Source organism: Anarhichas minor, unplaced genomic scaffold (assembly GCF_050575085.1).
Source record: "Anarhichas minor isolate MPS153535 unplaced genomic scaffold, ASM5057508v1 ptg000026l, whole genome shotgun sequence".
NCBI lineage: Eukaryota > Metazoa > Chordata > Actinopteri > Perciformes > Anarhichadidae > Anarhichas > Anarhichas minor.
The window spans coordinates 10,061,590-10,088,477 of record NW_027466472.1 but is presented as its reverse complement, the minus strand read 5'-3'; the positions used below and the strand labels follow the sequence as shown (position 1 = coordinate 10,088,477).

The 26,888-nt window shown below is 42.8% G+C and overlaps 1 protein-coding gene across 3 annotated transcripts in view; it reads right to left on the bottom strand.

The window, feature by feature from the left end:
- The window catches only part of sik2b (salt-inducible kinase 2b), a 41,930-nt gene that overhangs the window by 6,981 nt on the left and 8,061 nt on the right, over window positions 1–26,888 (bottom strand). For 2 of the 3 annotated variants that reach the window (XM_076100182.1, XM_076100183.1), the window contains exons 3-11: window positions 24,389–24,452; window positions 15,163–15,324; window positions 9,525–9,649; window positions 9,023–9,146; window positions 4,392–4,618; window positions 3,606–3,758; window positions 2,988–3,146; window positions 1,324–1,555; window positions 932–1,225 (exon numbers count right to left, since the gene is read on the bottom strand). In XM_076100182.1, coding sequence (XP_075956297.1) covers window positions 932–1,225; window positions 1,324–1,555; window positions 2,988–3,146; window positions 3,606–3,758; window positions 4,392–4,618; window positions 9,023–9,146; window positions 9,525–9,649; window positions 15,163–15,324; window positions 24,389–24,452 — 1,540 coding nt within the window. Of the gene's footprint in view, window positions 1–931; window positions 1,226–1,323; window positions 1,556–2,987; window positions 3,147–3,605; window positions 3,759–4,391; window positions 4,619–9,022; window positions 9,147–9,524; window positions 9,650–15,162; window positions 15,325–21,090; window positions 21,283–24,388; window positions 24,453–26,888 lie in introns of those variants that run through there. The other variant, XM_076100184.1, reaches the window with a different exon arrangement.

The following is a 26,888-nucleotide window of genomic DNA, read 5'->3' as shown; positions in this document are numbered from 1 at the left end:
TGGATAGAGAGAGAGAGAGCGAGAGAAAGGGGGAAGAGAGTGAGATATGTGGGCTGAAACCTTCAAAAATATCCGTCCGTGATTCATAACGTGAATCATCACCGTCATAGTCATCGAGACACTGGAGAGGAAGAAGAGACGGGGGAAAAACAAGTGTGTGAAAGAGAGGGGGAGCTAATGAGAGAGAGGGAATATATGTATATATATAGATATATATACACAGTATGCATGTGTAGAGAGGTGTGAGGGTGCAGCTGCAGCGGTGGTGTTGCGTCTGTGTCCTGAGAATCACGGCTCTTCCTCTTGACTGGTGCTCCGTGGATCCAAGAGCCTCAGACATATGCACATTGACACTTCACAAATCAAACTCGCTGCAGCTCGTAGTGACTGGGCTTTAAGAAAACGTGTCTGATCTGGCACCTCATTGAAACTTAGCGTATATACAGCTGATCGGTGATTTCAAAGCATTTCTCTCAACGCGTCTTGTTCACTTCCACTTTAGACAGTGATTGTTTTACGTGTCCCAGAATATCTTTCTGCAAAACAGGAAGAGCACATGAGGAAATCTGTGTCTGCTGCATCTGTCTCTGCCTACTTCAAAATGACTGACAGCGTGCTTCTACCCCTCCAACATTGTCTGATACTTAACATCTGGACCCATGGCAAACATTTGATCCATCTATTCTATTGTATCTATTAAAACTGCACATTCTGCATTTGGTTGCATTTGACTAGGGTCCCCTAGGACCTCAAACCACTGGTATTTAAAATGATCATTTAAAAAAAAAAAAAAGCACCAATCAAAACAGCAACAGAAAACACTGATATTAAGTCATTAGGAACAAATCAATTGACAGTCATGAAAAATTGGAATTGGAGAAGTGAAGAATGGATGGATATAGAGGAAGGAATTAACAATGGTGGTTCTGACCTTGGGTGAGAGAGGTGTCGGAGGCACGGCGTCCTTCTCTGAAGCTGATTGGGGAGCGATTGTGCGCCTCCCTGTGCTGAGAAGTCAGGACAGCCATTGCTGGGTTGGCGGGCCGAGCGCTCAAGAAAGGCGTCGGGGTAATGCCGGGGGCGGAGCTGTTGGCCGGTACCACTTCACTGAGGGATGGGGAATCGTCCAACAGGCCGAGGTCACTTTGCATGGAGCCCATGTCGTAGCCCATGTCCGAGTCCATGCTGCCCATGGAGGGGTTGTGGCCTATAGCAAATAATATACCTGGGGGACACAATGGTTTTCATCAAAACAGCTTCGTTTTAGCATTAGACGCATGTGATGGACCCTAAACGTGTGTATTTGATCCAGTGACATCAAACCTTGGTTCGAAGGCCCCGGCTGATTGGTCACCTCAGAGAGGGTGTGTCGCCGCTGGCCAAACCGTGCCGTTTGATAGGCTGAGAGCAGGTGGGGCGGCTCATCCTCCGTGTCGGGCTCCTCGGTCTCGATGCCCTCATCGATCGACGTCTCCATCATGTTGCTGGGCGACGAGGTGGAGGACTTGCGGAGGACAGTGGGGGGGGGCAAGGGGTCCAGCAGACAGCCGTTCACCTAGACGAGGGGCAGTGATGAGAAGGGACAGAAAGACAGATTCAAAATTGACTGAAGAAAACAGCTCCAAGCTAAAGGAATCCGACACCGTTGGTCGAATCTTAAACAAACACGCACAAAGGCGACCACCATACTGAGAACGAGGGCTCCATTAGTTACTCTCCTCCCTCTGTTGTCCCTCCACTCATCACAGTCGGTCTCATACTGGGAGTGTGTGTGTCTGTTACAGCAGCAGGCCTGTGTGTGTTGCTGTATTGGTAGAGGGTGGGGATAAAGGAATGCAGGGCCAGGAAGTGAGCTTTGACTGAAAGGGCTGTGTGACTGACACACATGGACATAAATTCACGCACACGCGCACACACAGACACAGACAAAGATAATCTGCATGAGTGGCCACAGTAACCGGAAAGCCTGGTGTTGGTCTAGAAAGAGCAACTTTGCCCAATTCTCCATCTGTTTTCTGTAGTGTGCTGCGATAGGAATGCTGTTACTCAATCGACACACACACGCACACACGACTTTGAGAAATAGACCAAGAGAAGGGGTGGGGGTCATAAGGGGAAAGTGAGGTTAGAGGATGAAGAAGTGCAGAGAGAAGAAGCTGAATGTAGAGTAAAAAGAAAGCCAAAAACTAAAAAAGAAAAGATGAGCTGTTGGGCTAATGGGTAGGAGGTCATAGCGGTGAGATCGCTCAAGCAACGCAGCAGCTTCCTGTCCATGTGTGTTCACTCAGCTTCGCATTAGGTCATATCATCATCACAGCACCGCTTACATAACCAGGCTCCATTTACGCAGATAACGCACACTCTGTCTCTGTTCTGCTTACAACACACACACACACACGCATAAATAACATACACATCACTCTTTAATTGAGCCAGGAGAGGAGATGGGATGGAAAATAAATGTTGAAGAATGATAGTGCATCTATTTGTGTGCGTGTGTGTGAGGCCGTCAAATCAGACCACTGGTGTCTGTGTTCTGTAATTGTTGGTCAGCTCAACAACAGGCCTGAAGGAAAAGGTTGCTGGTTGGCACAAATAAAAAGAGAAAGAGTGAGAGATCACTGTGTGTGTGTCTAGAAGCCATGCAGGACAGGCAGCTGTCCTGTCTGATGTGAGTGCTGGCTGAGTTCTTACATAAGAGAACAAGTCAGCTGCTCTCTGGCAGGTTGACAGGGCAACCCAGCGCTCGAAACCTCAAAGGAGTAGACACACAGACACACATTTCTGATTCATTGTAAGTGGGAATGCTTATCAAAGTGTATCACGGTCACGCTCACAGGGATACTTTTTCTGGACATACTTGCAAGTTGAAAATGACCATAATAACTGCATTATTCGAGAAGTCTAATGTGAGTGAGTTGAGGACAAACACACAATCAAAAAGACCCCCTGAAACCTCCGGCTGTGTTCACTGGTATTGGACTTACTTTGGGTGTGTTGACATCCTCCACCAGGAAATTCTGCTCCAGGAGACATGCAGTCTGGGGGAAGGTGAAGGCATCGGAGGAGGTTTGGGGCACAGCAGGGGAGCGCAACAGACGAACACCCTGCGGAAGCAAACCCACCTGGGCTGAACCACTGTTCGGCTGCAGAGACGGAGAAAACGGAGACTTTGATATTACTTCAAAAAAAAAAAAAAAACCTGCTCCAATTCATGGCCAATACTTAACAACACCCTTGATAATATTGTAATTACGACTAAATCTAGCCGCTGTTAATTTGACTCTGTAAGGAGACAAAAAAAAAGATCCTAGATGGTGAAGGAAATGAATTGAGATTGCAAAGTGTTGCTGAGAAAAGACAGTGTGCAAAGAAAAGAAAATAATGAATAATGTAACTGAGGGGGACATATTGAGATCAAGGCTCGGCGTAAAACGCCGGGTGGAAGCAGATGAAAACAGAACCTGGCTGGATAAATAAATGAATGGGTCGTGTCTGTCCGTTTATTTGTTCGCGGGTGCAGGTGTGAATAATACGGCTTTGATCAGGGAGGCGCGGATGGTAATCTCTGCACACGTTATTCAGAACCCCCCCTCTTCGCCTACCTTGACGACAGTCTGTTCGGCGATGGTGCTGGGCCGTCGCTGGCGAGCGTCAAGTCGCTGGTCAACGGGGAAGCTGCAGCGATGGGCCTTGAGCCGCTCCACCAGCAGGTAGTAGATAGCAGCAAAGTGGTTGTAGCTTTTGTTCTGAAGAGACTGAAGTATGACAGACAACATAAATGGCGGTATATATATATATATATATATATATATATATATATATATATATATATATATATATATATATATATATATATATATATATATATATATATATATATATATATATATATATATATATATATATATATATATATATATATATATATATATATATATATATATATATATATATATATATATACTATGTGGTTCAGATCTAACACATTTGAAATGATGTTCCTAATCTACCTTTTGTTCAGGGATTATGAATAATCATGGATTATTGCTGCTGCTTTAACAAGCATTTCTATGATGCGGATAACTAATCAGATGTTTTGTGTCTAAAACCTCAATCTGCAAAGTACTTCTAGCCGTCACAAAATGTAGTGAAGTAGAATTCACAATATTTGCCCATGGAGTATAGCAAAGAAGCTAAAATTTGAACTCAACGGTATATGACAGTACTTCTTTCCCCCACTGACTGGTCTAGTAAATGATGACCTTATTCCACACATTTGTATCCTTCTTAGATCAGCTATGGATGCATATAGTAAAACCATTATCTTTGTCACAGTCTGAGGCTCTGACCTTTAAACCTCACCCCTTCATATCCCTGTTGTTCCTCACCTCTATCGTCTTGTGCTGGTCGATGCCGAGGCTGTGCATCAGGCGAAGGACCTGTTCGCTGTACTCTCCCACACCCGCCTCGCCCTCAGCAGACAGAGGCTGTTGGTACAGGACAGGCCTCTGTACGGGAGCGTACAGGGCCATCCACTTGTGCTCCTTGATCTGGGCCACAGACAGACGCTTTGATGGGTCCAGTACCAACATCCTGCGGATCAGGTGCTCACACTCTGCGGCGGGTGGAAGAGAACAATCATAGAGAATGTGAAAAGGTTTTCACAGCCTGAGGATCACCACTTTTTGGAGAGGAAGAGGTTGTTGATGTTCGATAACGCAGAGCACTTCTTGTATAAGCTATGATGAAGCAGACTGAGCCATAAAGCATCATGTCCTTATCAAAGAAGCCCAGGTGAAGTGGGGCAGAAATAACACTTCAGAGCTTAAAATCGGCTGAATTCTTTTCTCTGCCGTCACTTCTAAGCAGCGCATCTACACTCCTTTCCTTCCCTCCTAATGAGAGCTCCTCACCTCTAGTTTGCGGCTAGATGAGTTTGACGTCAGACACAGCTGGGTTCTTAACAGGATTATAGTTCCCCTGGCTGTGCCTCTTTGGCCTGCCTGCCCCCCTGCTGCCTGCACTGCATTCCTGCCCACCACACAGCATCTTTACCCAAATACCCTGCTGCTGAAGTCTTAAAGCAAAACAGGTGTGTTCTCAAAAAACAGGTCCTGCAGTTGTTCATTATTTACTTAATCTAAAATACTTTTATTGAAGATATATGTATGTTAAATGAATTATCTCTAAACTTAAATATTTCAAAAACCTCAAAAAAGTGGCTGAATTTGTCTTTTTGAAATACATTTTATAACTGAATCATCATATTTTCTTTTGATTAGTATAACTTTAGACAATTTAGAGTCAAAGCAATAAACTTCACAGGTCAGTCATTTACGGTAAATTGAAGAGATCGAGTTGTCTGTACACATTGAAAAGCTTCAGCAGGTCACCTTCCCTTATTCTCCTGATCTATCAGTGTCCACAGACATCCTGTCTTCTGTCGCAGAATCGGGAGAGAGAGCAGTTCATAATAGAGCTGCAACAATTCCATAAATTGTCAACTAATAAATGGGCAAATATTTTGTTAATCGAATCGGTCAAAATTCTCAGATTTCAGCTATTTAACAAATATAAGAATATGTTCTGGTTTCTTTACCCCTTTGTGACAGTACGCTGTGTGTCTGAGTTGTGGGATTTTTCACTTTTCTGACGAGAAAATAATCAACAGATTAATCATCAAAGAAAATGCTTGTTAGTTGTAGCTCTAGTTCATAAGCCCATGGACATGGCTGCCAACATTAACTCCCTGCTCCACATTCTTCCCAGCTGCCCCGCCGATCTACTAACGTCTGCTACATCACATTTTTTCTACCTCGTGCCTGGCGGTTCAGCCGACTAAACTCGATCCCCGTTATGTAGGAAACCAGTGTGCTCTTCAATGCACTTTTGCCCCATGCTGTGGCATTTTAGCAGATTGGGCAGCTGCTAAGTTACAACACGCTTCAAATACAATACAGTACAATACACTACAATTTGTTTGACCCAGACGTTACTCGGGCTCTGCCTGTTGCTACAGCCATGTTTATAGCAACAGTTTGAAGCTAAACACATCTTTCAAAGCTATTAACCACCAGGGAAGGTCGGACTATGTAAAAGGCCCCGCACTGCATAAAGGTCTCGCCGGCTGATTGATTGACACACTGTTCTTAGCCAGTACATTACACCATCATGACTTAACCACGAAACCATCCCAGTTAACACTTGCAATGTCCCAGTGGTGTAGAGTTGCACCAAGTCCCCCCCAATGAAGGAGAACAGCATTGTGTTGCAAGAAGTTGGAGGGCAGAGAGTAGGTGCTGTGGCCGACTAGATTCTTTCAATTTCATTGGCTTTATCAGACACATGAGCTTAAAAAGAACAGACTTTAACCAATAAATATAAGATGTAACCATAATACATGACTGTGAATATGAACATAACACTAAATATGGACATTTCTAAATGAAATGCAACACAAACTGCAATTCATAGCTTTCAAACATCACCTCATTTCACTTGAATTTCAAAAACACCCTTATCTTGATGGTGAGGGCTGTGATTGTTTTGGTGTACCGACAGAAAAAACTAAATGCCACAAGCAGCTGAGCTTCACAAGGCAAAGTGTGTGTGTGTTTTATTTTGAAATAGGAGTCAATTGGAGCCGAATAAAATTAAAATAATAACAGAAGGCTATTTTGTTAATTGAATATCTTTGATTTGATTATCTCGTTTGAGGACATTAACGTTGGACTCAGGAGCTTGTGATTACTTTTAATTTCGATATTTTGTAGACCAAATATGACTCTAGGCTATTCTGTATGACTGGCTTCCAGGTCTGTGCAATATGTGACAGCAGGGGAGACATAAGACAACATCTACTGCTGTTACTTAGTCAGTAATTTGGGAGTAGACTAAAACGTTTACAGCGCTGAGATGTTCCCTGTGCGAGGCTGTGCTGTGCACCACAGCGTTGGTCGGGGAGAGGATGAGATGGACTGTTTCTGGAGAAAGAAATCAGCACACTCTGTTCTCCTTGTTCAGGGAACGGAGGCTGGACTGGGGGGGGGGGGGGGGTGCGGAGGCGGGCTTGAGTGTCAATCTGGCCCACGGAGATGACATTACACTCCTACATTCCCCTTACTTCCTAATTGTTTCAAGGTCCTGAGCAAATATGCTCAAGTCTCTCACCACACCCCCTGTGGAGAAAGTGCTACAGATGGGACACAGAGAAGTGAAAGAGAAGAAAAACAGACAGGAAGACGTACCGCACATAGAGAGCTTGAGTCAGACAGACAGACAGACAGACAGTCTGCTTAGAGAGACAGACAGGCGAGCTTGCTGGAAGGTTTCACTGGCTCTTCCCTAGGTTACATAAACAGTTCCCGCTCTGGAATTAATCCGCTGCCAGCTAGCTAGCACAGCCGCTAACAGCAGGGCTTTTTTGAGACTGTTAGCCGACCTGACTCACTCTGCAGCCTGCGTGCATGCACATACACAGTGACGCACATATGCACACATAACAGAGGACAATGACAGTGTCTTCCACTGTATCCCCTTCAAATGAGCGTGATGCTCTCACACTAATGAAATGCCCCCCCCGACCAATTGCAGCGGACATTCATCAGCACGGTGACTGAAATAGGAAAGCGTGATCTGTTTATCTGAGCAGCAGTGTCACAAGAACTTTCATCCGATTTTTGCCTCCATTAGACTACATGCCGTGATAAACTCCGAAACATTTACAAAGGAGCACAGAGGACTCATAGAGAGCATTTTGTCATGTTGCAACAACAATTACCAGACTACCAGAGGAACAGGAGTCTTTCCTGTCCTGGTTGTCATCCAGTGAGAGGAAGTCAGGAGGGTGGACTCACAAGTAACTCGGGGTCCAAATCAGTAAAAATAAAAAATAAAAAATACTGGGCTGAACTCATGACCCTCTTTAGTAAGATTACAGGACAGACAGTGTGTGCAACAGGCTCCCAGCCATTGCTCTGTTCTTTGTGGTGGTGGCATCAACACTTGGAGATTAGCAGTCTCAACAAGCGGTTAAGAAAGGCCAGCTAGGTGATCAGTGTGGAGGCAGTGAGGAGGACGAGGGACCAAATCAAATCCCTCTTGGAGAATCCTTCTCACCCTCTGTACAATGAGCTGTTGCAGAGACGAGGATGAAGGACAATATTAAAACCTGAGAGTCGTTTCTCATCCGAATCAAAGGGCTTAGGATAGAGGATGTTGTTTGTTGTACAGATTGTGAAATACATAAAAATATATATTTGGATAGATAAATAAAATTGATTTGACTTGACGTTTATTGAGAGAGAAAAAACCAGAGTCAAATTCCCTGTATGTGTTCACATGCTTAGCCAATATGGCCGATCCTGATAGAACACACAGTTGTAGCAATGACAGCAGACAATGCTTCAAATATGGCTTTTCGCAGCAAAGAAGCTACAAATTCTAAAACATGGATGCTTCACACATATCTTCAACCCAGCAGCACAGAAGATCTGTACATTCACCACAGTTACAAGGTCCAATCAAATGTTAAATATGTTCAGAATCTCCCCCTCTGCTCCCGAGTTATGGTATTGAATAATGGCCAGAAAAGTGTTTTTAGGGAACATTATGTTGTCACGGTGAAGTTGACCTTTTGGATAAAAAAATAAATCACTTTGTTTTTCTTCATGTATATTTGTATGAAATTGTGTCATAATTTGCGTATGAATTTGTGAGTTATAGCCAAAAAAGGGGTTTTAAAATCAGTTCATCCTTAAATTCAATTTGACATTTGTGACAGAGATGATGAAATTCCCTCCAGGCGTTCCTGAGATATCGCGTTCACGAGACTACATATGGACAGCCCGAAAATATAATGCTGTTGCCGTCGTGGAGGCATAAAAAGACTGAAAGACATCTCACAAATCTGTTGCAAGCGTGTACATTTACAGGAATTTGAGGTACAGAGGGGTGGGAGTTGGTGGGCATAGTCTTTCGTCTTATTTTGTGTTCAGTATCCCAGGGAGTCTCTTCTCACCTTCAGTCATGAAGTAGGGGATGCGAAACCTTCCTTCTAGGACTCTTTGTCGAAGTACAGGCAGTGTGGGCCCATCGAAGGGCAACGCACCACACACCAGCACATATAGCACCACTCCCATACTCTGTGAACATGAAACAATGCACACACAGAGAACAAGGTCAGGGCAGTAGATACATCAATCAGAGGTGTCTGGATGTAAATAAAGTTATCAGATTATTGCGTTCACAAACGTACATGCTACAAACGCACAGACACACAACAATATGGTAAATGACTGCAATACATACTGTGTTTGGGCAATCACCATTTTTAGATATAGTATATCAAATACTATATAAGAAAAAGTGAATTGCATCAGCTGATTTCCTGTGGCTTAGTAAAGTAAATATTGCACACAAGAAGAGATTGACAGAGTTCAATGCATGTGTCCTTGTATTTATTAAAATATATTAAAAATAATGAGGTACAATGGTCTACTTCATGCAATCAATCATCTTACCCAGATGTCTAGCTGTGGACCCTCATACTGTTGGCCCTCAAAGACCTCTGGAGCAGCGTACGGTGGGCTGCCGCACCATGTGGCCAGAGGCTCCCCAGGCTGGAAGAAGTTGCCGAATCCAAAATCTACACAGGGCAAAAACAGCAGGGAGGTGGGGGGGGGGGGGGGGGGGGTTGGGTGGAAAGGTAAAGATAAACATTCAAGTTTGTTAAACTGTAAAGTCCTTGTACAAGCCCTTTTCTGTAACTGTAAGTATTAATTGCGACTGTAAAAGGGAAGAGGTTAGGCACATTGTGAATACGCCCAGTGTAGCTGCGGTGATTGATGTGGTTAACTGCAAAAAGAAAACCGAGGTGGGTCATGCCTTGTGACTGAGAGTTGCTCACATGGGGTCTGCATAATGTAATATGTGATCCACATATTTGTAGGCTGAGGAAACAGGTCTTTGTATGAGGTAACCTCCCCAGGAGATTGACATGAGGTCCTTAATGCTGTGCCCCGATTGGTCTGTAGACTGACTAAAACTCAGATTTGATTCTTAATAACAACAAGAGAGAGAAGTCTGACTTGAATTAGCACAAATACACACAAAATGGTGAGAAGTTCACTTATGCCAAACTACACAGAGCCAATTTACGTGCCTGCAATAACTCAGCCAACCCCTTTTTTTGTATTACTACGCATCATTCTCCCTCCCTCTCATCGCACCTCCCTCTTTCTCAAACCCTCTCCAGTAAATGATCCTTCACCTCCGCCAGAATGATTAACTGATGAATAAAAAGAAAGTGAATCAACAGATCAAGGATAAGGAAAATAATTCCACGCTTGGTTTGTTCATTATTAGTGGGACACTGTGATGATGTCATGGGAGCTGACAGCTACAGGAGCAGACAATCAGCAGCTCACTTAACCCTCCACCCCCGACCAGCCCTCCATAATTCAAAACAGTTGTATAAACATTTTTTTTTATTGCAAAACAAAAAAATGAAGAGCTGGCTTACACAATGGGGCTCACGCAGTGTGTGAGAGCAAGCGCTTATAACCAATTCCTTTCCTTTAATCTGATCTACCTATCATGGTGCTTCACAATTAACAAAGAAAAATCTATACACACAGCAAGCAGCCACACATCATCTCACATGGCTGCATTCATCAGCTTTAAATTATCAAATAATCTGCAGATATATATATATATATATATATTTTTTTTTTTTTATAATTGTGTAGTTTACAAAATGGCAGAAAAGAGTGACAATTCAATTTCTTGAAGCACAGGGTGTCCACTTCAAATCTCTCATTTTGTCCGATGAACAAAGCCAAAAGATATTCATCTTACTCAGTGGCTATTTCATCAGGTACACCACGCTGACGCTAAATGATAATGCAGTCTATTACAACAGTCATGACTGTGTGACGGTGATAATGTTTCAATTTTGTTGGAACTGTTTTAGAGAGATGTTGAGTCGAGCTTACGGTTATTTGGGAGTCTGCCGTTGAAGTGCACTTTGTTATTTAGTCTAACCTCAATGACATAAATGGGGTGGACAAAATAGTAAAAACACCCGTCGGTTAACGCAATACAGAATAAGGTGCAGGGAATTCTCGTTCACTGGAAAGTACATTTTGGAATTAGGTAAATGGCAGGTTTGACACTGTACGTGAGCGCACGTATTCAATCCATTTAATTACTGCAGTGCAGTCGGCAGCAGGTGTGGCTGACATAAAGTGGAGGGTAAAGCGGAGCGTCACGGTGGGGTTTGTTGCAAGTATGTTTACTGTCTGATGCTGCTGTGAAGGTGAGATGTGAGATGCAGGCGGAGCAGTGCAGTTGGTTTAGCGTCAGAAGCTGTGACCCATTTCATGGAGCTGAATACTGAGCAGACTGGTTGACGTCAAAGGCTTCGGCACGCTGCAGGCGACTAACTGCACTCATAGCTCAACAGGAAGGGTGGGGTGGGGGAGCGTTTTTTGGTGTGTGTGTGTGTGTTGCATACAAAATGATTAGCGTAATATTAGCCTAAACATGTCACACTGCGGCTAACGGCTTATGAACCGGTGGGTATGACAAGTGTATGAGTGACGTCATGATGCCGCAGTAAGAGACCTGTATCCAGCAGTCACACATGTTACCGTGTCATTTCCAATAAGGTATGAGCACTGATATGGTTATGGGTGCAGCTCAGGATGCACTCCCATCTTGCCTTCCCGTCTCTTCCCTCATATGCATCAGGTTCCCTAAACCTCAGCTCTTGTGAAGGAGGGCCATTTGACTGATTAACGCGACACTATGTAACTTTTGAAAGAAGAATTTGCAAATTATTTGTCTTACAAATGAATTTCACCTGTAAGCAATGAAACACAAACTTTTTCAGGAACATACACTCAGTATTTGATGACAAAACCGTACTTGGTGTCTGGTATGTACTTTACATTGGTGGCTAATTCTAGCAAACTTTAGATGGATATTCCTGTAGAACAAATGTTACCAAGACTCGGCTCTATTTGCTTATTTTGCACTTAAACTTATCATAGTCACATTGTTGTCACACGGTGAATTGTTTTTCTTCTTTTCTGCAGTTTTAAAATGTGTAGATATTTGGTTATAATGCCTGCAGCGAGTGCCCAACATCTTATATGCAATCTGAGATTGCATTCATTAGACAGCGTTTATAGAAAGATAGGGATGACTGCTTAGAGACTTTAAGGACAACCTATATTTTCCCTCGTGGTTTCCGTTTGTTTGTGGAAACAAAAACGAAATTAGAAACCGTTTCTCAAACAGATGTCCTTGATCTGGAGATTGTTTGTACTTTCTAATTGAGCGTGAAACACCTTTAGGGTTTGGTGCATTTCCAATGACACTCTGTGGAAGGTTTCAACTTGAAAAATAATAATTAATGAACCTATAATTGCTGCTAATAATTTGCCGATGTGAGAATGTATGACATAAGGGATGTTGTTTGCGAAACTGGTTATCCTAAACCCTTTTTGCGTTGTTTCTTTATTTATTTTTTACCATAGAAACAAAACAAATATATATTTTTCTTCTGAGCCACAAAGACATTCTTCTCTCCTCTTCTGATCCAGCAACTCACTTTTGTTTTTGTTATTTCTCCTCCTCTCTTTCCATCCCCTTCAATCTGTCAACTGCAACGTAATGGGGCTGTTTGAAGTGAAAACATGAAGGGCACCCCCCCCCACTGCCACTTTCCCTCTGCTCTGCAGCCACCATGAGCATGACCTTTCTTTGACTGGCTGCCTGGTTAAACCTCATGCAGGCTGACCGGAGGTGGCCTTTAGAAAGCAGGAGGACATCACTGGACTGCAGGACAAACCCAGAAGCACAGGCGCTCTGTCTGGACACGCATATGCAGACTAGTGCCGACGCATTTAACTGGTTAGTCAAGCAACAGAACACTATTAGAAACATTTAAAGAGTTAATTAACTGTTCAAGTCATTCACCAAGCAAACCCCCCAAAACATTCACTGGTGCTGGGTTAAAAAACGTGAGGTTTGATGCTTTTACAATAGGTAAATTTAATAAATAAATAAATATATATATATATATATATATATATAAATAAATAAATAAATAAATAAATAAATAAATATATATATATATAAATCCATATTTGTTGGCTTTTAACCTTTCAAAAAAATTTTTTAATAAAAGATTATATATATATAAAAATATATTATAAATATTTTTTATTTGCTCTCCCACTTATCCCCCCTTCTGTAATAACTGGGTAGTCATGCAGCAATACATTGTATTTGTATAAGCACAATAAAATCAAATAACTTTCTTTTTCAGGGTGGTGGCTTCATCAAAACAGACAACAGATATTTGAAGCTTCATTCAAAAACCTCAATAGAAACTTTGAAATAAATAATACATCTTTATTATGACATCAATTGATGGGGATGAAATGGAAATACTGTTGTCTATTAAAGCCTTTTTAAATAAATGTGGTTGTAATATGAGATGCGTTTAGTTCAAATGCGTTTACTTAAAGAAAGTCGTCCGGGCCTTCGTCACTTGTGTGTACGGCTGGTCTGAGGCAGTTCTGAATTCAGGTAAGAAAATATTGTTGAATCCCAGATTCGTGAGTATAAACCTTCATACGCCAGTTTCAGCACAGATTTGTGCGTTTACTATAAAACTCCCAGGGCACCTAAAATAATCAACCGATTAATTGATAATGAAAATAATCATCAGATGCAGCTCTAGATGTAAATTATCCCACCCAGCATGAACACTTAAAAATGGAAATATTTACCTTTCTTTCACAAAGGGTGGATGGAGGATCTTAACTGACATCAATGTTACTTTGAAGAGAGGACTGTCTTTCTTGTGTCCTGCACAGATCTCAACTTCATGTCCCTTTTACCAAACTAGTCAGAGCTTGTTGTGGGTAAGAGAAGTACAGAATGCTCCCAATGTCCTCCCCCAGAGACGTTTTCTCTAATCACAAGCCAGGTAATGTTCTGTTCATTGTTTTCCTGCTTCAAATCTAATCTGCCGTCCGGACAATCGGCTGTGAGTCAGACATGTTTATGAAAATTACTGCTGTGGTAATAACAGCTCCAGGTTATCATCTTGGACTCTTCTGAGAAACAGTGGACAGTATGATGGAGGTGAAACACTCAGTTCTCCATAGCTCTGTCTAATTTGTCCTTTATTCGATTTCACCTTTTCGAACAAAGAAAAGACACTGCCCATGACTTGTATGAGGGTTAACCATGATGCTCCTCTGTCATTTTACCCCCCCATTAAGTATCATCCATCATACCAATAAACAATAATTGTAATCTCTATTTGGGGTCCATGACATTAAGGCCTCTGAGGACAAGAGGCCATTCTTGCTGTGTCTGGTATCTTTTCAAACCTGTATTTTTATGTCATGTGATCAGCTCACCTTAGATGGATTTTAGCATCATCTCTGACTAAAGCCTTGGATAAACCTCGGCCTCTTTCAGAGCATTGTCACAGCTGCAGCCCTGCCACCCTGCTATGCACCGCTTCTCATCATCCTCTCACCCGCTAACCTGTCTCCAAAGTAGCCAATCTAATTCATCACTTCCTCTCCTCCTCCAATTAAACCCAAACTCCCCCCCTCCCACTCCCTCTCAGCCTCTCCCCCTTCTCTACTTTAGGAAACAGCGGTAGGGTGACATTCTCACTAGCTAGCTCTAAATGCCAGTTGCTTAATAATCTCACTTTGAAGCCTGTACTACAGACCTCCAGCTTAGTCTCAACTCTCTACCTACAGGTCTCTTCCTCTTTGTGTCCACTATCTTAAGCGTTGTTGATGTAACGGGTTATTGGGTAGGGATGTGTGATCTCCTCTGATCAGAAATTGGAAAAAAAGGAGGCACACGCCTTTGGATTCTCGTTGAGATTTTAAGACGTCTGTCCTGGCATCTTGCAGCTAACAGCTATCTCGCAAGCAACCTCCGACCACTTCTCAACACTGTGCAAACGGACCGGGCAGGTAGTTAAGACATTTCTGAGCTACGCCGGCACTGAGATCATGGCAGGCGATAGATCAAAACTTAATGATTCTCTGACGACATCTTGCATTTCTCATCCATCAATGAGTTTATGGGTTCTCCTGCACAAAGTTGTTACGGCACCTGCAATCTTGATATTCATGTGGCCATCCAGCAGCAGATTCTCCGCCTTCAGGTCCCTGTGGACGATGTTGCGGTTGTGACAATACTCCACCGCAGACAGGATCTGCCAGAACTTCCTCCTGGCTTCGAGCTCACTGAGACGGCCGTGCTTTGCCAGGTAGTCTGTAGCCAGAGAGAGTGAGAGAGAGACAGCAACAAAGATGGTGGAGAGAGGTGATTAATCATGTTAGAAGTATATGCAAGTCAAATTATACATTGACTTATATAGCATGACCGTCTGGACCTTTCAAACATGGTAGAAGTAGTATAGTGTAATGAAAAACTCCTGCATTCTTTTCAGGTGCAAGAAGTGTTGGTTGGTGGTTGTGTTGAAGGATAATTTACTTCTGATGAGGTGCAGGCCTGGTGCCAATAGGAGTTTACAGCTGCCCTACATTTCAGCATGCTTTGTAAAGGGAGTCAGTGCAAGATGAACAATGTAATATTTCTTCAGAAACCCTGTTCTGACCCTGTGTGTGTGTGTGTGTGTGTGTGTGTGTGTGTGTGAGAGTAGGCAGTGGTGGAACTGTGTTGTCATAGCCGGAGGATGAGATTTCTGGGAACTGGTCTTCTGCTACATTTTGTCCACATTAGCACAAGTTCAAGCAGGGTGTGAGTTGGGGGGGGGGGGGGGAGGGGGTTAGTGGGAGGTAGTCGGTGTAGGATTGCAGTGTACACATACAGAAGCAGTTGACAATTAGTGGGAAAAAAACAAGATACCAGTCTGAATATCAACCTGGGTTCTCACCAAATAAGAAACAACAAAATCTGATTATCTGTTTCTCTGCCAAGCACAAGCTGTGAGCATTAAGACAGACCGAGTTTGTTCAGAAAGACACTTTAAACCAAAGTCTATGTATTCTCCGGGGAGTTAAGTCGTACATTTTACTGTATTCTTTCTCCAAGCATCCAGATCACTGACCTCTCTCTCATTGTCTGCTCTCAGACCACCCTTACTGTTTTTCTAACCTTTCACACTAAGCGCTCACTTATCGGCTGACAGATTATTCTACATGATTTTTTGCAGCCCGGTGAACTTTGGGAAGTGTGGTGTTTGTTGCTGTCGGCGGGGTTCCTCTTCACACCTCTCTGTCCAGATAGCTTGCGAACTCTTTATTTCACACTCTGTAGCAAACAAGATACGACACTCTGGTGTTGGCTTTCCTTCAAGCTGGCATGGATACAGACCACCGACCAAACCTGGCGACAACACACAACAACCACAACAAACCCAGCCAACAAAACTTTATACACGCGCAAACAGAGTGTGCAAAATATAAGGAACACAATTATCTGAAGGTAAATCTCATAAAAGAGCATTTTTGTAATCACAAAGCTGAAATGGGACTTGCAGTTTAGTTTACTCGAGATATTAAAAAACAACTTTTTGCCTCGTCTTTGCATTTGTTAGAAATATCATATATCTTTTCCTTTTTTTCTTTTCACACATTGTTTTTGCTTTGATTTCCCCGGTGTGCACTCACGTTTATGTAAAGATAAGATTGGCAGCAGAATTTTGAAACCAGGCCTCCGTCAAGATGCACAGAGAAGTCACACTAAGCTAATTTCACAGCCCATTAACATCAAAAAACATTCTGCCGTCAACTTAACATGAGATATTTAAAGTAGAGCAACACATTTCCTGAGGCCAGCGAGTAAACACCCCATCTTAACAACTCTATATTGTCTCAACTCAGGGTCATCTGTGTGTTGGGACAAAGAGTATACAATAAAAAATGACTAAAGGCCATAAGCTGCACTATTAAGTCTCATCTAAGGCGGATCACGTTGTTCTGACGTCAACAACGTGGTTGATGAATAGCTAACATCTGACAGAGTGAGAAAACCTGATTAGATAGTGGCTGGCAAATTCCACAGAGGAGGCCATTCAGTGACCAGGACGGCTTTCATGCAACGCTGCTAATCAAAAAACACACTGGGGAAGGGAATGTGTCGAGGAGCTCCAAGTAGGCACCTGTGAGGAGAACGGGACTCTAAAGTAGTAACCGTTCTGGGATCAAACCGTTCCTTTTCTTGGTCTCAGTAGGATTTACCCAAAGCACTTGTCGCACGGTCAAAATTTGCACATATGATTCCAGCATAGCCCGATCACAAAATCATAAAATAGCAAATATTCAATTTTGAGGCGCAAGAACCAGTTCATTTATGCCATTTTGGCTTAAAAACTTAACAGATGAATCAATCCTCAAAATGGTTGACTAGCCTGATCAGTCAAAGACTGATATTTCAGCTCTAGAAAGAATCCTGCCTGACTGAGTAAACACTGAAATGCTCAACAAACCAAATGCTGAACACAACGGAACTTAAATATGCATGAACAGCAGCACTGTGTTAATACAGCTTGTTCTACAGTTGCACTTGAAAAAACAAGCCATTAGTGTCTAAGCAATGAAAACTGCACAGTGAGTCACACACACACAAACACACACAATGCGGTATTTTGCCCCAGTGGAGGGATGAGTAATCCACTGATACAATGTTGGCTAGGGCAAGGACCTCAGCACAGAGAGGCATGCAGAGCGGCATTCTGGGTAAGCGAGCAGAACATGTATGAATCATAGGGGTATTAGGAAACAGCTCAACAACCACTCGGTTCCACTTCTGAGAGCTCGGTGATGACCGAAGTCTCTTAACAGCTGCTCAGGTTTGGAGGGGACAAACATCATGGGTACAAACTGGCTTGTTGGCTAGACCTCTGGCTGGACTTCAGATAACACCGTGGGGCAGGCATGGGTAGAGAGAGAGTGTGTGTTCGAGAGGACAAGGGGCAAACACACACTTACTGTTTCCACATCAGTAACTGATACCCAAACCACTTAAATACTTAAATACAACAGCCATATTAAAGTCACATCTATGTGCATGTTGATAGACGTTGGTGGTGATTTAATATCGACCACCTCTAGGGTTAAATTAGGCTGGAGCCAGCTAGAGGTGAACGCTGCCCTTTCATCCAAGTTACATCCTGCCAAGGATCAGCTGCAGCTTGTGACAGTTTTCTCTTCCATGGGATAAGTATTAATTCAAGAGGTACTCTAATGAAACAGACCCTGTTTGTTTTGCCTGAAACTCATGGGTTATTCTGCCCCAAACACAGAATTCTTGTTTTATTTCCTGTGAAGATCCCTTTAAGTCTCCAGCTGTCCCGTCTTCTGGATTTTCCACCGTGCACGGACGCAGCGATCAAGGTAGTCTCCGGCTTTGGGTTCTCTGGTGTCGGGATAAACATTTATTTTCGTAGTGTGGACTTTTACCTCGTTCATACTACCCTAACTAAGAAGCTAGCACGGCCAGTTGAGCTTGTGTGTTGGTATCTGCTGCTAGCGGTCAAGGTAAATCATTAGCTACCACGGTTACCAATGTATCAGGGGAACGCTGGTTGTAAGGGTAAGGATGTTGTGTAACTCCCTTGCACAGCCGCTTGTGGTTTTACCATCTCAGGCAAGGACCCCCATACCCTCTGCACTGCATGTATTGGAGTAAAGCATGCACAGCCGTCACTTGCAGACACCAATCCTGTTGCAGCCGCAAAAAAAACCCAGAGTATACGCCCAGCAACTCCATGAGCGGGGAGGCTTTGCCTGCGCTCTATTGAGGTTGATCTGTACGAGGTGTGCAAGTGGGCAGCAGCCAGGCTGGCTATCGACTGGCCACATCACAAGATGACAAGTGCAGCGTGTTTGAGAGACGATGTGAGGCACGAGTCACTAATAGTTTATGTTTGTGATGCTTCCAACATGATTTGCTGGACAAAGGTAAGGATTTCCACTATTAAGGCCTCATAATGAGGTTTACGAAGGATGCCTGCCGGCTGCAGCCTACATGTACACCTTAAGTTCCCTGTTGGGCCCATTGTTTTTGAGGAACTCTTAAGTTTGTCTTTTGAGCCCCTGGAGTGTGCAAACTTAAAGCTGCTTTCTCTTAAAACTATCCTGTTGCTGGCGTTGACATCAGCCAAGCAGATAAGTGTATCAGATGCTTTGTCTGTGCATGCATCCCGCTTGCAATTTACCCTGACTGCGGAAGGGGGATGTTTCTTATAGTTTTCTTATAGCTGTCCCACACTGGAGCCACTAGCCTTTTGCCAAAGTACCCAATGGGCAGATTGATTAACTCTGTCTTATCTATTTTCATAGAGGAAAGCCTCCACCTCACCAGCGTCTGTCACACTAGGTAGTGGCTAGGCTATCATTTTGGCTTATGAAAGTTTTTTTAAATAATTTTGAATAACTGCAAATAATTGTGCATTTAGTAGTTAACAATTTGCATTTACTTGATGTTTGGGTTAGTTCAAGAGGAAGATATGCAAATGACCCATAACATAAATGTATCAATCAAACGTATCGCAATTTAGTTGGCGAGACACTGACACTTCAACTTCTGATTCTCTAAAGGATACTGTGCATACTTTTTCTAGGTGAAAAAAGGGCAATCAGGTTATGTGACCATCTCCTCATCATGTCTATTGTGCGTGTGATAGTAACACAGAGAGACCAATGCGAGTAACAGTCATAAGAGTGACCCCTCAACTGTAGTAGACAACTATAGAGTTCTGGTCTTGATCATATCTAACAACCAAACTTCTCTTTCAGATGGAGGTCCCCGAGGTAAAATCTGATCAAATCAATTCAGGGGTCCTTGGCATGTAGATTACATTTCCCTGGTTTGTTTTCCTATATTGGATGATTAATGCCAACTCAGCTAATGCATTTTTTTTTTTTTTTTTTTAACTCTTTGGTTTTCTTTATACAATATGAAGTGAATGCAGAAGACAACCAGGAAGCTGCAGAGTAACCAGGGAGGTGGTTCAGAAATATTAAAAAAAGAATTAAATGGATGGCTTTAGCTCTGTTTACCTATTTACATATTCTACTGTAGGACTGATGCTTTGTGCAGACATCTAATCATCTGATTCTTGCAGTTGGGTGGATCCTTGAGAGCTGCCATGTAAGACACTGCATGTCACTCCACTGGAAACACGTGTTGAAGATATTAAAAAAAAGGGAGGATATCTACTCCCTTCATCACCAGATAAAGAAGACATCAACTTTATCGAGTGGGATTTGGGGAGTCATGGATACATTTATAACTGGTCATCAAAGTCAAGCAGCCACACCTTGGCGGCTAACCGATCTGCAGAAAACTCAATAAATATGATGGATGGTTTATGGGGAAATAGAAGCTGACAGCCTAAGTAAATAAGAATGTGTCTCAAAAAACAGCTCAAGTATTTCTTTGAAGTCAACAGTCTCCCCGTCTCACTCCATTTCCATCAGTCAGACAAGAGATCTGCATGAGTGACTCTACTCACTGCCAGCTATAATACTCCCCTCTCTCCAGCAGTGCTTTCTTAAATATGCATGCCCTACATTTCCCCACCACCTTCCAAATTCAAATGGATGTCCCCTGCTCTCGCCTCTATTCTCTTCTGCCTTCTCTCCCCTCCTGCCTCTGCTCTCCTCTCTGCAACTCCCGATTTATTTGTGGTTGACCCAATTTCCAGGTTTGATCCATACTGCGGTGTTGAGGCAGACTGTGGAGCGGCAGACTGACTGACAGATAGACACAAAGGCACATCAACAAGCTGGCATGGATGCCTCTGCTGTGCCCATTACTGTGCCCACCCACCCCTTTTTTGCGAAAATGAACCAGTCACTCTCCGCCTCCTTGTGCCAAACCCAGCTCCGCTTCTTTGTCTTTACGGCTGCGCACACACACACACACACACACACACACACACACACACACACACACACACACACACACACACACACACACACACACACACACACACACACACACACACACACACACACACACACACACACACACACACACACACACACACACACACACACACACACACACCTCCTGCTGCTCCTCCAAAACATCTTTTGGTCTGAAGAGAGAATCGGCAGCTCATCCACTGGGGGGTGGGGGGGCTGCTGCTGAGTATCTTCACATCTTCTGCTATTTGTAACCAATGGCCAGGAGCAGACTTGAGAAATTCAGCTGGTCAGAAGAGCAGAGGCGACTCTCTGGAGGGCGATAGTGGAGGAGGAGGCTGGAGATCTGGCTTGGCAGCTTCGCCATTTCGTCTGAGTGCAACATGACTGGAAAACTTGATCCATCTCCAGAAAGCATATTTGGAAATCAGAAATGATTGTTACATTTGTGAGACTGAATACTGTAATACTAGTCTAGCGCTGCAGCTCACAGTCGCTGCCTGCCTGGCTTAGTCAAAGCTGCTACTGCTGCAGCAGATGATGACATACAACGGTCTTACATAACTGCATTACATTGTGCAATCAGGGCAGTTGGGTCTGAGGAATCGGGACACAATGGTTTTATCATAACGCGAGATGATCCAAGGAAACAAAATCTATGGATTATGGAAAATGAGGTTGACCAATCATGATTGGTTATTTAAAGGAATAGTTTGACATTTGGGGAAATACACAGTCATTTTCTTGCCAAAAGTTAAAGGATGAGATCAATAAAGCGCTCATAAATATCTGTTAACTATAAAGCCACAGCCATGGAACAGTTGGCTTAGTTTAGCAGAAAGACAAAAAAAAAAAAATCTAAACTCTAAAGCTCACTAAGTAGCATGTTTGTAGCATATCTCATTTATCAAATCTGTATTAAAAACCAGATTTAATGTTTCCTGTGAACAGAGTCAGGCTAGCCGTTTCCCCCTGCTTCCAGTCTTTGTGCTGAGCTAAGCTAGCTGTTCCTGGATGTAACTTCATATTTATAAGACAATTATGAGAGTGGCAATGATTTTCTCATCTCTGCATGAAAACAAATAAGCATTTCCCCCACAATGTCTTTAAGCTGCTGCACAGCTCTCTCTGGGTCACAGGAGCAGAACACACACAGGAACACACACACACACACACACACACACACACACACACACACACACACACACACACACACACACACACACACACACACACACACACACACACACACACACACACACACACACACACACACACACACACACACACACACACACACACACACACACACACACACACACCTATTACGTTTACTTTACTAGAGTTATCCTGTCGCTACTGTGTCTGGGAGTAAGCTCAGTGCAAACATTCTCAGACTGTCTAATAGGTGAGCCCAGTAATCTATGTGGGTCGTGATCCACTTGCAGGTTGTCCACATCAGACAGGTCTATACTTGTGTTATACATTCTTGAAATATTTGAATGTATGGTGTGTCTGAATTTTCAGAATTGAAGTAATTTTGGATATATTTAATAAATAATATATTTGCAGTTCTCAGGCCATGTCTTGGGGCCCGTGTGCACTGTACTGAGATTGCAGTGTGTACGCATTGAGTGTGTATGTGTTGTGAGTGTGAAGTCGTGATAGAGTGCATGCACTGCTATGGCAGACTAAGATATTTTCTTATCTTCATATAGTATTTCTGCTATGTTCTGACTTTTCTGTCCTTTCCAGCACAAGTGTCTTCATTTGGGCTTTACTCTCAGGCAGTGTATTATGTTTATATGGCAAGCCTGAGCCTAAATCCTTATAGGTTAAGGTTTGACTGTTAAAAACCTGGAAATTAATACTTTCCCCCCCCTTTATCTGTCCCAAAGGTCCAAAAAAGGGAAGGTGTGTTTTTCTCTCTGATCTGCTTCCACCCTAACTGCAACATCTGCTCCTTTTTAATCATTTCAAAATGGTTATGACAGACCTTCATGCAGACAGGATGAATCATAGATGCTTTCATTATGTGTGTATTTGGCTTCTATTAGGATGGCTGCCTTTGGACTGCTCACTGTTCATACAGTGAGTTTCAGAATACCGTTTAATGTGATTGTTGCGTTTTGGAAAGTCAAGAATAATACGTTTTCATGCCTTCAGCTTGATTGGTGGTGTTCTCCTCTTGACCCAATCTGTTTTAGTACTACATCAATAAGTTGATCGTCAGGAAAATGATTTGGCAAACATTTAAATAATTGATTTTAAGTAATTTCTTACGTAATACTGCCAAACATTCCCTTGTTCAAGCTTCATAATGTGAGGATGTGCTGTTCTAGAAAATTGACTATTGTTGGATTTGTGTGTTGGTTGATCAAAACAAATTGAGACAGGCATTTAAGACCAATCCATGAGTTGATTAATCAAGACAATAGGCACATTGATTAGTCATGAAAATAAACAGTTGCAACATTTTAATAAACACATATTAACTAAATCAGACAGTCAGCATTGCCTAAGTTATTGTGGTGCACAGATACGGAGCGCCTCCATATTAGGAGCTTGCTATAATTCCAAATTGTCATTACATTTAAATCAAGGTGTTAAATTCATCTTGAGCTCCAATTTATCTTTTTGTTATTAGAATCAGATTGGTGCAGCATCTGCATTGCTCAGTTCATGTTCTGCCAAATGTTTTTATTCGCTTTGTGTGCATTTCATTTTGCCAACTCATGTTTTTCCATTAATACTTTTGAACTCATGATTTGTCTACAGTTTATTGACTCCTCCTGTCACATGTCTGTAATGGGCTATAATGTTTGTCCAGTGCAAATAAAAGTAAAGTAAACGAATAGCTGTACCTGTGTTCAAATGTGTTTGTGAAATGGTGGTTAAAAGATGGGTCCTTTTTATTGCTACTTTTTGGAGATCTGCTCCTAAACAGTTTAAGTTAAAAGCAAAACAAAGGTTTAACAGATAGTATTCAGAACTGAATCCAAATGCTCTGTAACTAACCAATGAACATGAAGGAATGACCTCGTTGACCGGCATATGGAAAGTAATCTTGCAGAGTAACAAACCGGTGACCACATACGGTAATAAATCACTCTTTTTTTTTTTTCTCTTTGAGGTTCACTCACAGCGTCAGTTACACAAGCAGTGGGTGTCAGCACATTACACACAGCAATCACTGGCAGCACATGACTGGGGCCACATTAGGATCATTCCTTCAATCCTGTGACCTTTGAGATTGAGGCCGGGATAAGTGTAAGAACAACGCAAACTCAATAAAACTTTTCATACTTCCTTGTTTGTCACAAGTGTGCAGATTCTTTTTGTGTGCAACTGCCAAGGAGAGGACATGTAGGAATTGGGTGGGGCAACATGTTAAAAGACACTGAGGTCAGATTGATCTTATACTTGAAAAGATCACTCACCGAAGATTTCCCCATTCTTGGCATACTCCGTGACTAAGTAAAGCATGTTCTTCGTCTCCATCACCTGAGAGAGGACGAAAAAACAGGGGGCCGGGGGGGGGGGGGGAAGAGTGGGAGAGTGAATACACACAGAAGACCAATTTTCATTAGCAATATCACCAGTTGATTTAGTTTTACATTCTCCTGCAACAAGAGAGAATTAGAAATAAAAGGAAACTAACAACGGACTCAAATGACCCAAATATTACACAATTGTCCACATGGTGTTCTCTGAGGTTCAACTGCAGAGTCTGGCATCAACAGATTCATGAGCAAAACAAAATGCATGAATGGTCCAGGGTCTAAAAATGGTTGTCCATGTAAGAGAATGGAGGTGGACAGTTGGTGTTGCCGAGTATATCTGAATGGTGCTTAAAGCCCTTCAGCCCTCACACGGTGCCGTGTTGTGTAGGAGGAGGAGAACCGATTTAGCAGCAGAAACACTCGGGAGATGAATAGAATTAAATGCGGAGGGGAGAATCAGTTGGAGAGTGGAGGATGAATCAGACACAGCGAGCCAGACATTCACAGTAGAAATCCCACGCTCATTGTTTATGATCAATTTTCCATCTGTTACATTGACCGATTCATGGATTTAAGAAATTATAGCCAGTTTCTTTTTTTTTTGGGGGGGGGGGGGGGTGGTTGTGTAACAAGCACATTTTGTCCTCTCTGTATTGTGGAGCTGGAATACAACTGATTGAACGATACCGAGTACATATACCCAGGCTTACTTCATCAATCAAAACAAGTAGCATTGTGAGCCAATACAGCATCCAATCTGGGAAATAAACATTTTCTCACAGCAGACATTTTGACTTGTCACAGCAGGAAAAACACAGGTGTAACTAATAGTATCAACGATGGCTCCGTCTCATTCAGTTGTGCCAGTAATCCAGCATGTACAATAGCAGGGCCCTGGCACACCTAAGTGGAATGCAGCCATTATTCATGTTATGTCCATTTTCAATTCATGGTGGATATCTTTCAAGTGTTTGTTGCTCTCACAGTCGGCTATATGCTGACTATCTTCATACGTTGTCTGTCGTGGATCTATTAGCCGTCTTAAACTGTTCCTTCATACGTATTACATACAGCTCCGGGAAGGTTTGGCCAAAAAAATCTGTGAGACACGGCAGATGTTTTGGGCAGCATTTCTCCCCCCTCTGGCAGTGAGAGCAATTATCATATAAGAGAAACCGTAGCAATGGAGCAGCAGCTAGGAGTATGGTGCAATATCATTAGAAGTGTCCAAGAACAGTTTCCGGAGTGAATGAATGCTCCAGATAAAAAAAAATAAACTTGGCATTCAGAGGAAGATTAAAGTCAAACTGGAATGACTCGCAGCTGTATGCCTCCACCAACCAGTCAGGATGACGTTTACATCCATGTCTGTCAAAAATGTCATCATTTCATCCAATTAAGACATTTGTGTGAAATTGTCATGATGAAAACTAAATCCTAATGAGTTAATCCTTGAGTCCAAATGGATGTGTGTGCCAGACATGGGCACCTGAAGTAGGGGGGGCCAAGGGATCATTGACCCCCTCATTTTAAGGCCTTGTCCCACTTTCTTTTTAAATCACGAACCAATGTGTCCCCGCAAATATTGCAGCTATATCGAAACAAAAAAAATCTGTCATTCCCATCCAGCCCGTGCGTGTCAGACGTGTTTTTTACGTTATTAAAGTCATTTTTTGACAATACGAGCATAATTGCAAGTTTTGGAAAAAATAGCATTGAATGATACATCTATCCACATTTTACAACCGGCGAAGCAGAGTGTGCTGTAGTGATGTGCGGGTCAGGTTTTTTTTATTACCTGCACTCACCAAGCCCCCTTATGAGAACCCCACCCGCGAACCGCCAACATCATAGTGGCACATTTGTGAGGACTGAGATCCTCGGCGCTCTCTAAGATGCTGATCCTGCTGCTGGGAGCAGCTAGAAGCTGTCAGAGAGCTCTCTTTCTCCTCCGCCCACAGTAATGGGGAGATATAGGCTAAATAAACAGTACATTTCAACAAAATTGTAACCGTAGGTCTATACTGTCTTTCTTAGCCTAGTGTTCGGCTTAACTGTGTAGTAAAAATATGTGTTCCACAGCTTCAGCATTTAACCTATTTCCATTTACGTCGAGCTTGGACCAGCTGAGCTGAAAGCGAGCGCACTAGATGCGCTTGTTTCTGGATGCACCACCTCTACCCAGCATGTGTGTAGCGACGGCCCACCTTTCCCACCATGTAATCACTGTGACCTTAAACTTTGACAACCAAAACCTAATCAGTTCATCCTCGAACGCAAGTGGACATTTGTGCCATATTTGAAAAAAATGAAAAATTCGCCAGGTGTTCCCAAGATATGGGACAGATTACTTCCGTAGAGAAGTATGGACGCACAAACCAGCAAAAAAAACATAAAAATGTGCATGGGAGGACTTGAAGAGAGCGCTCCTGGGGGG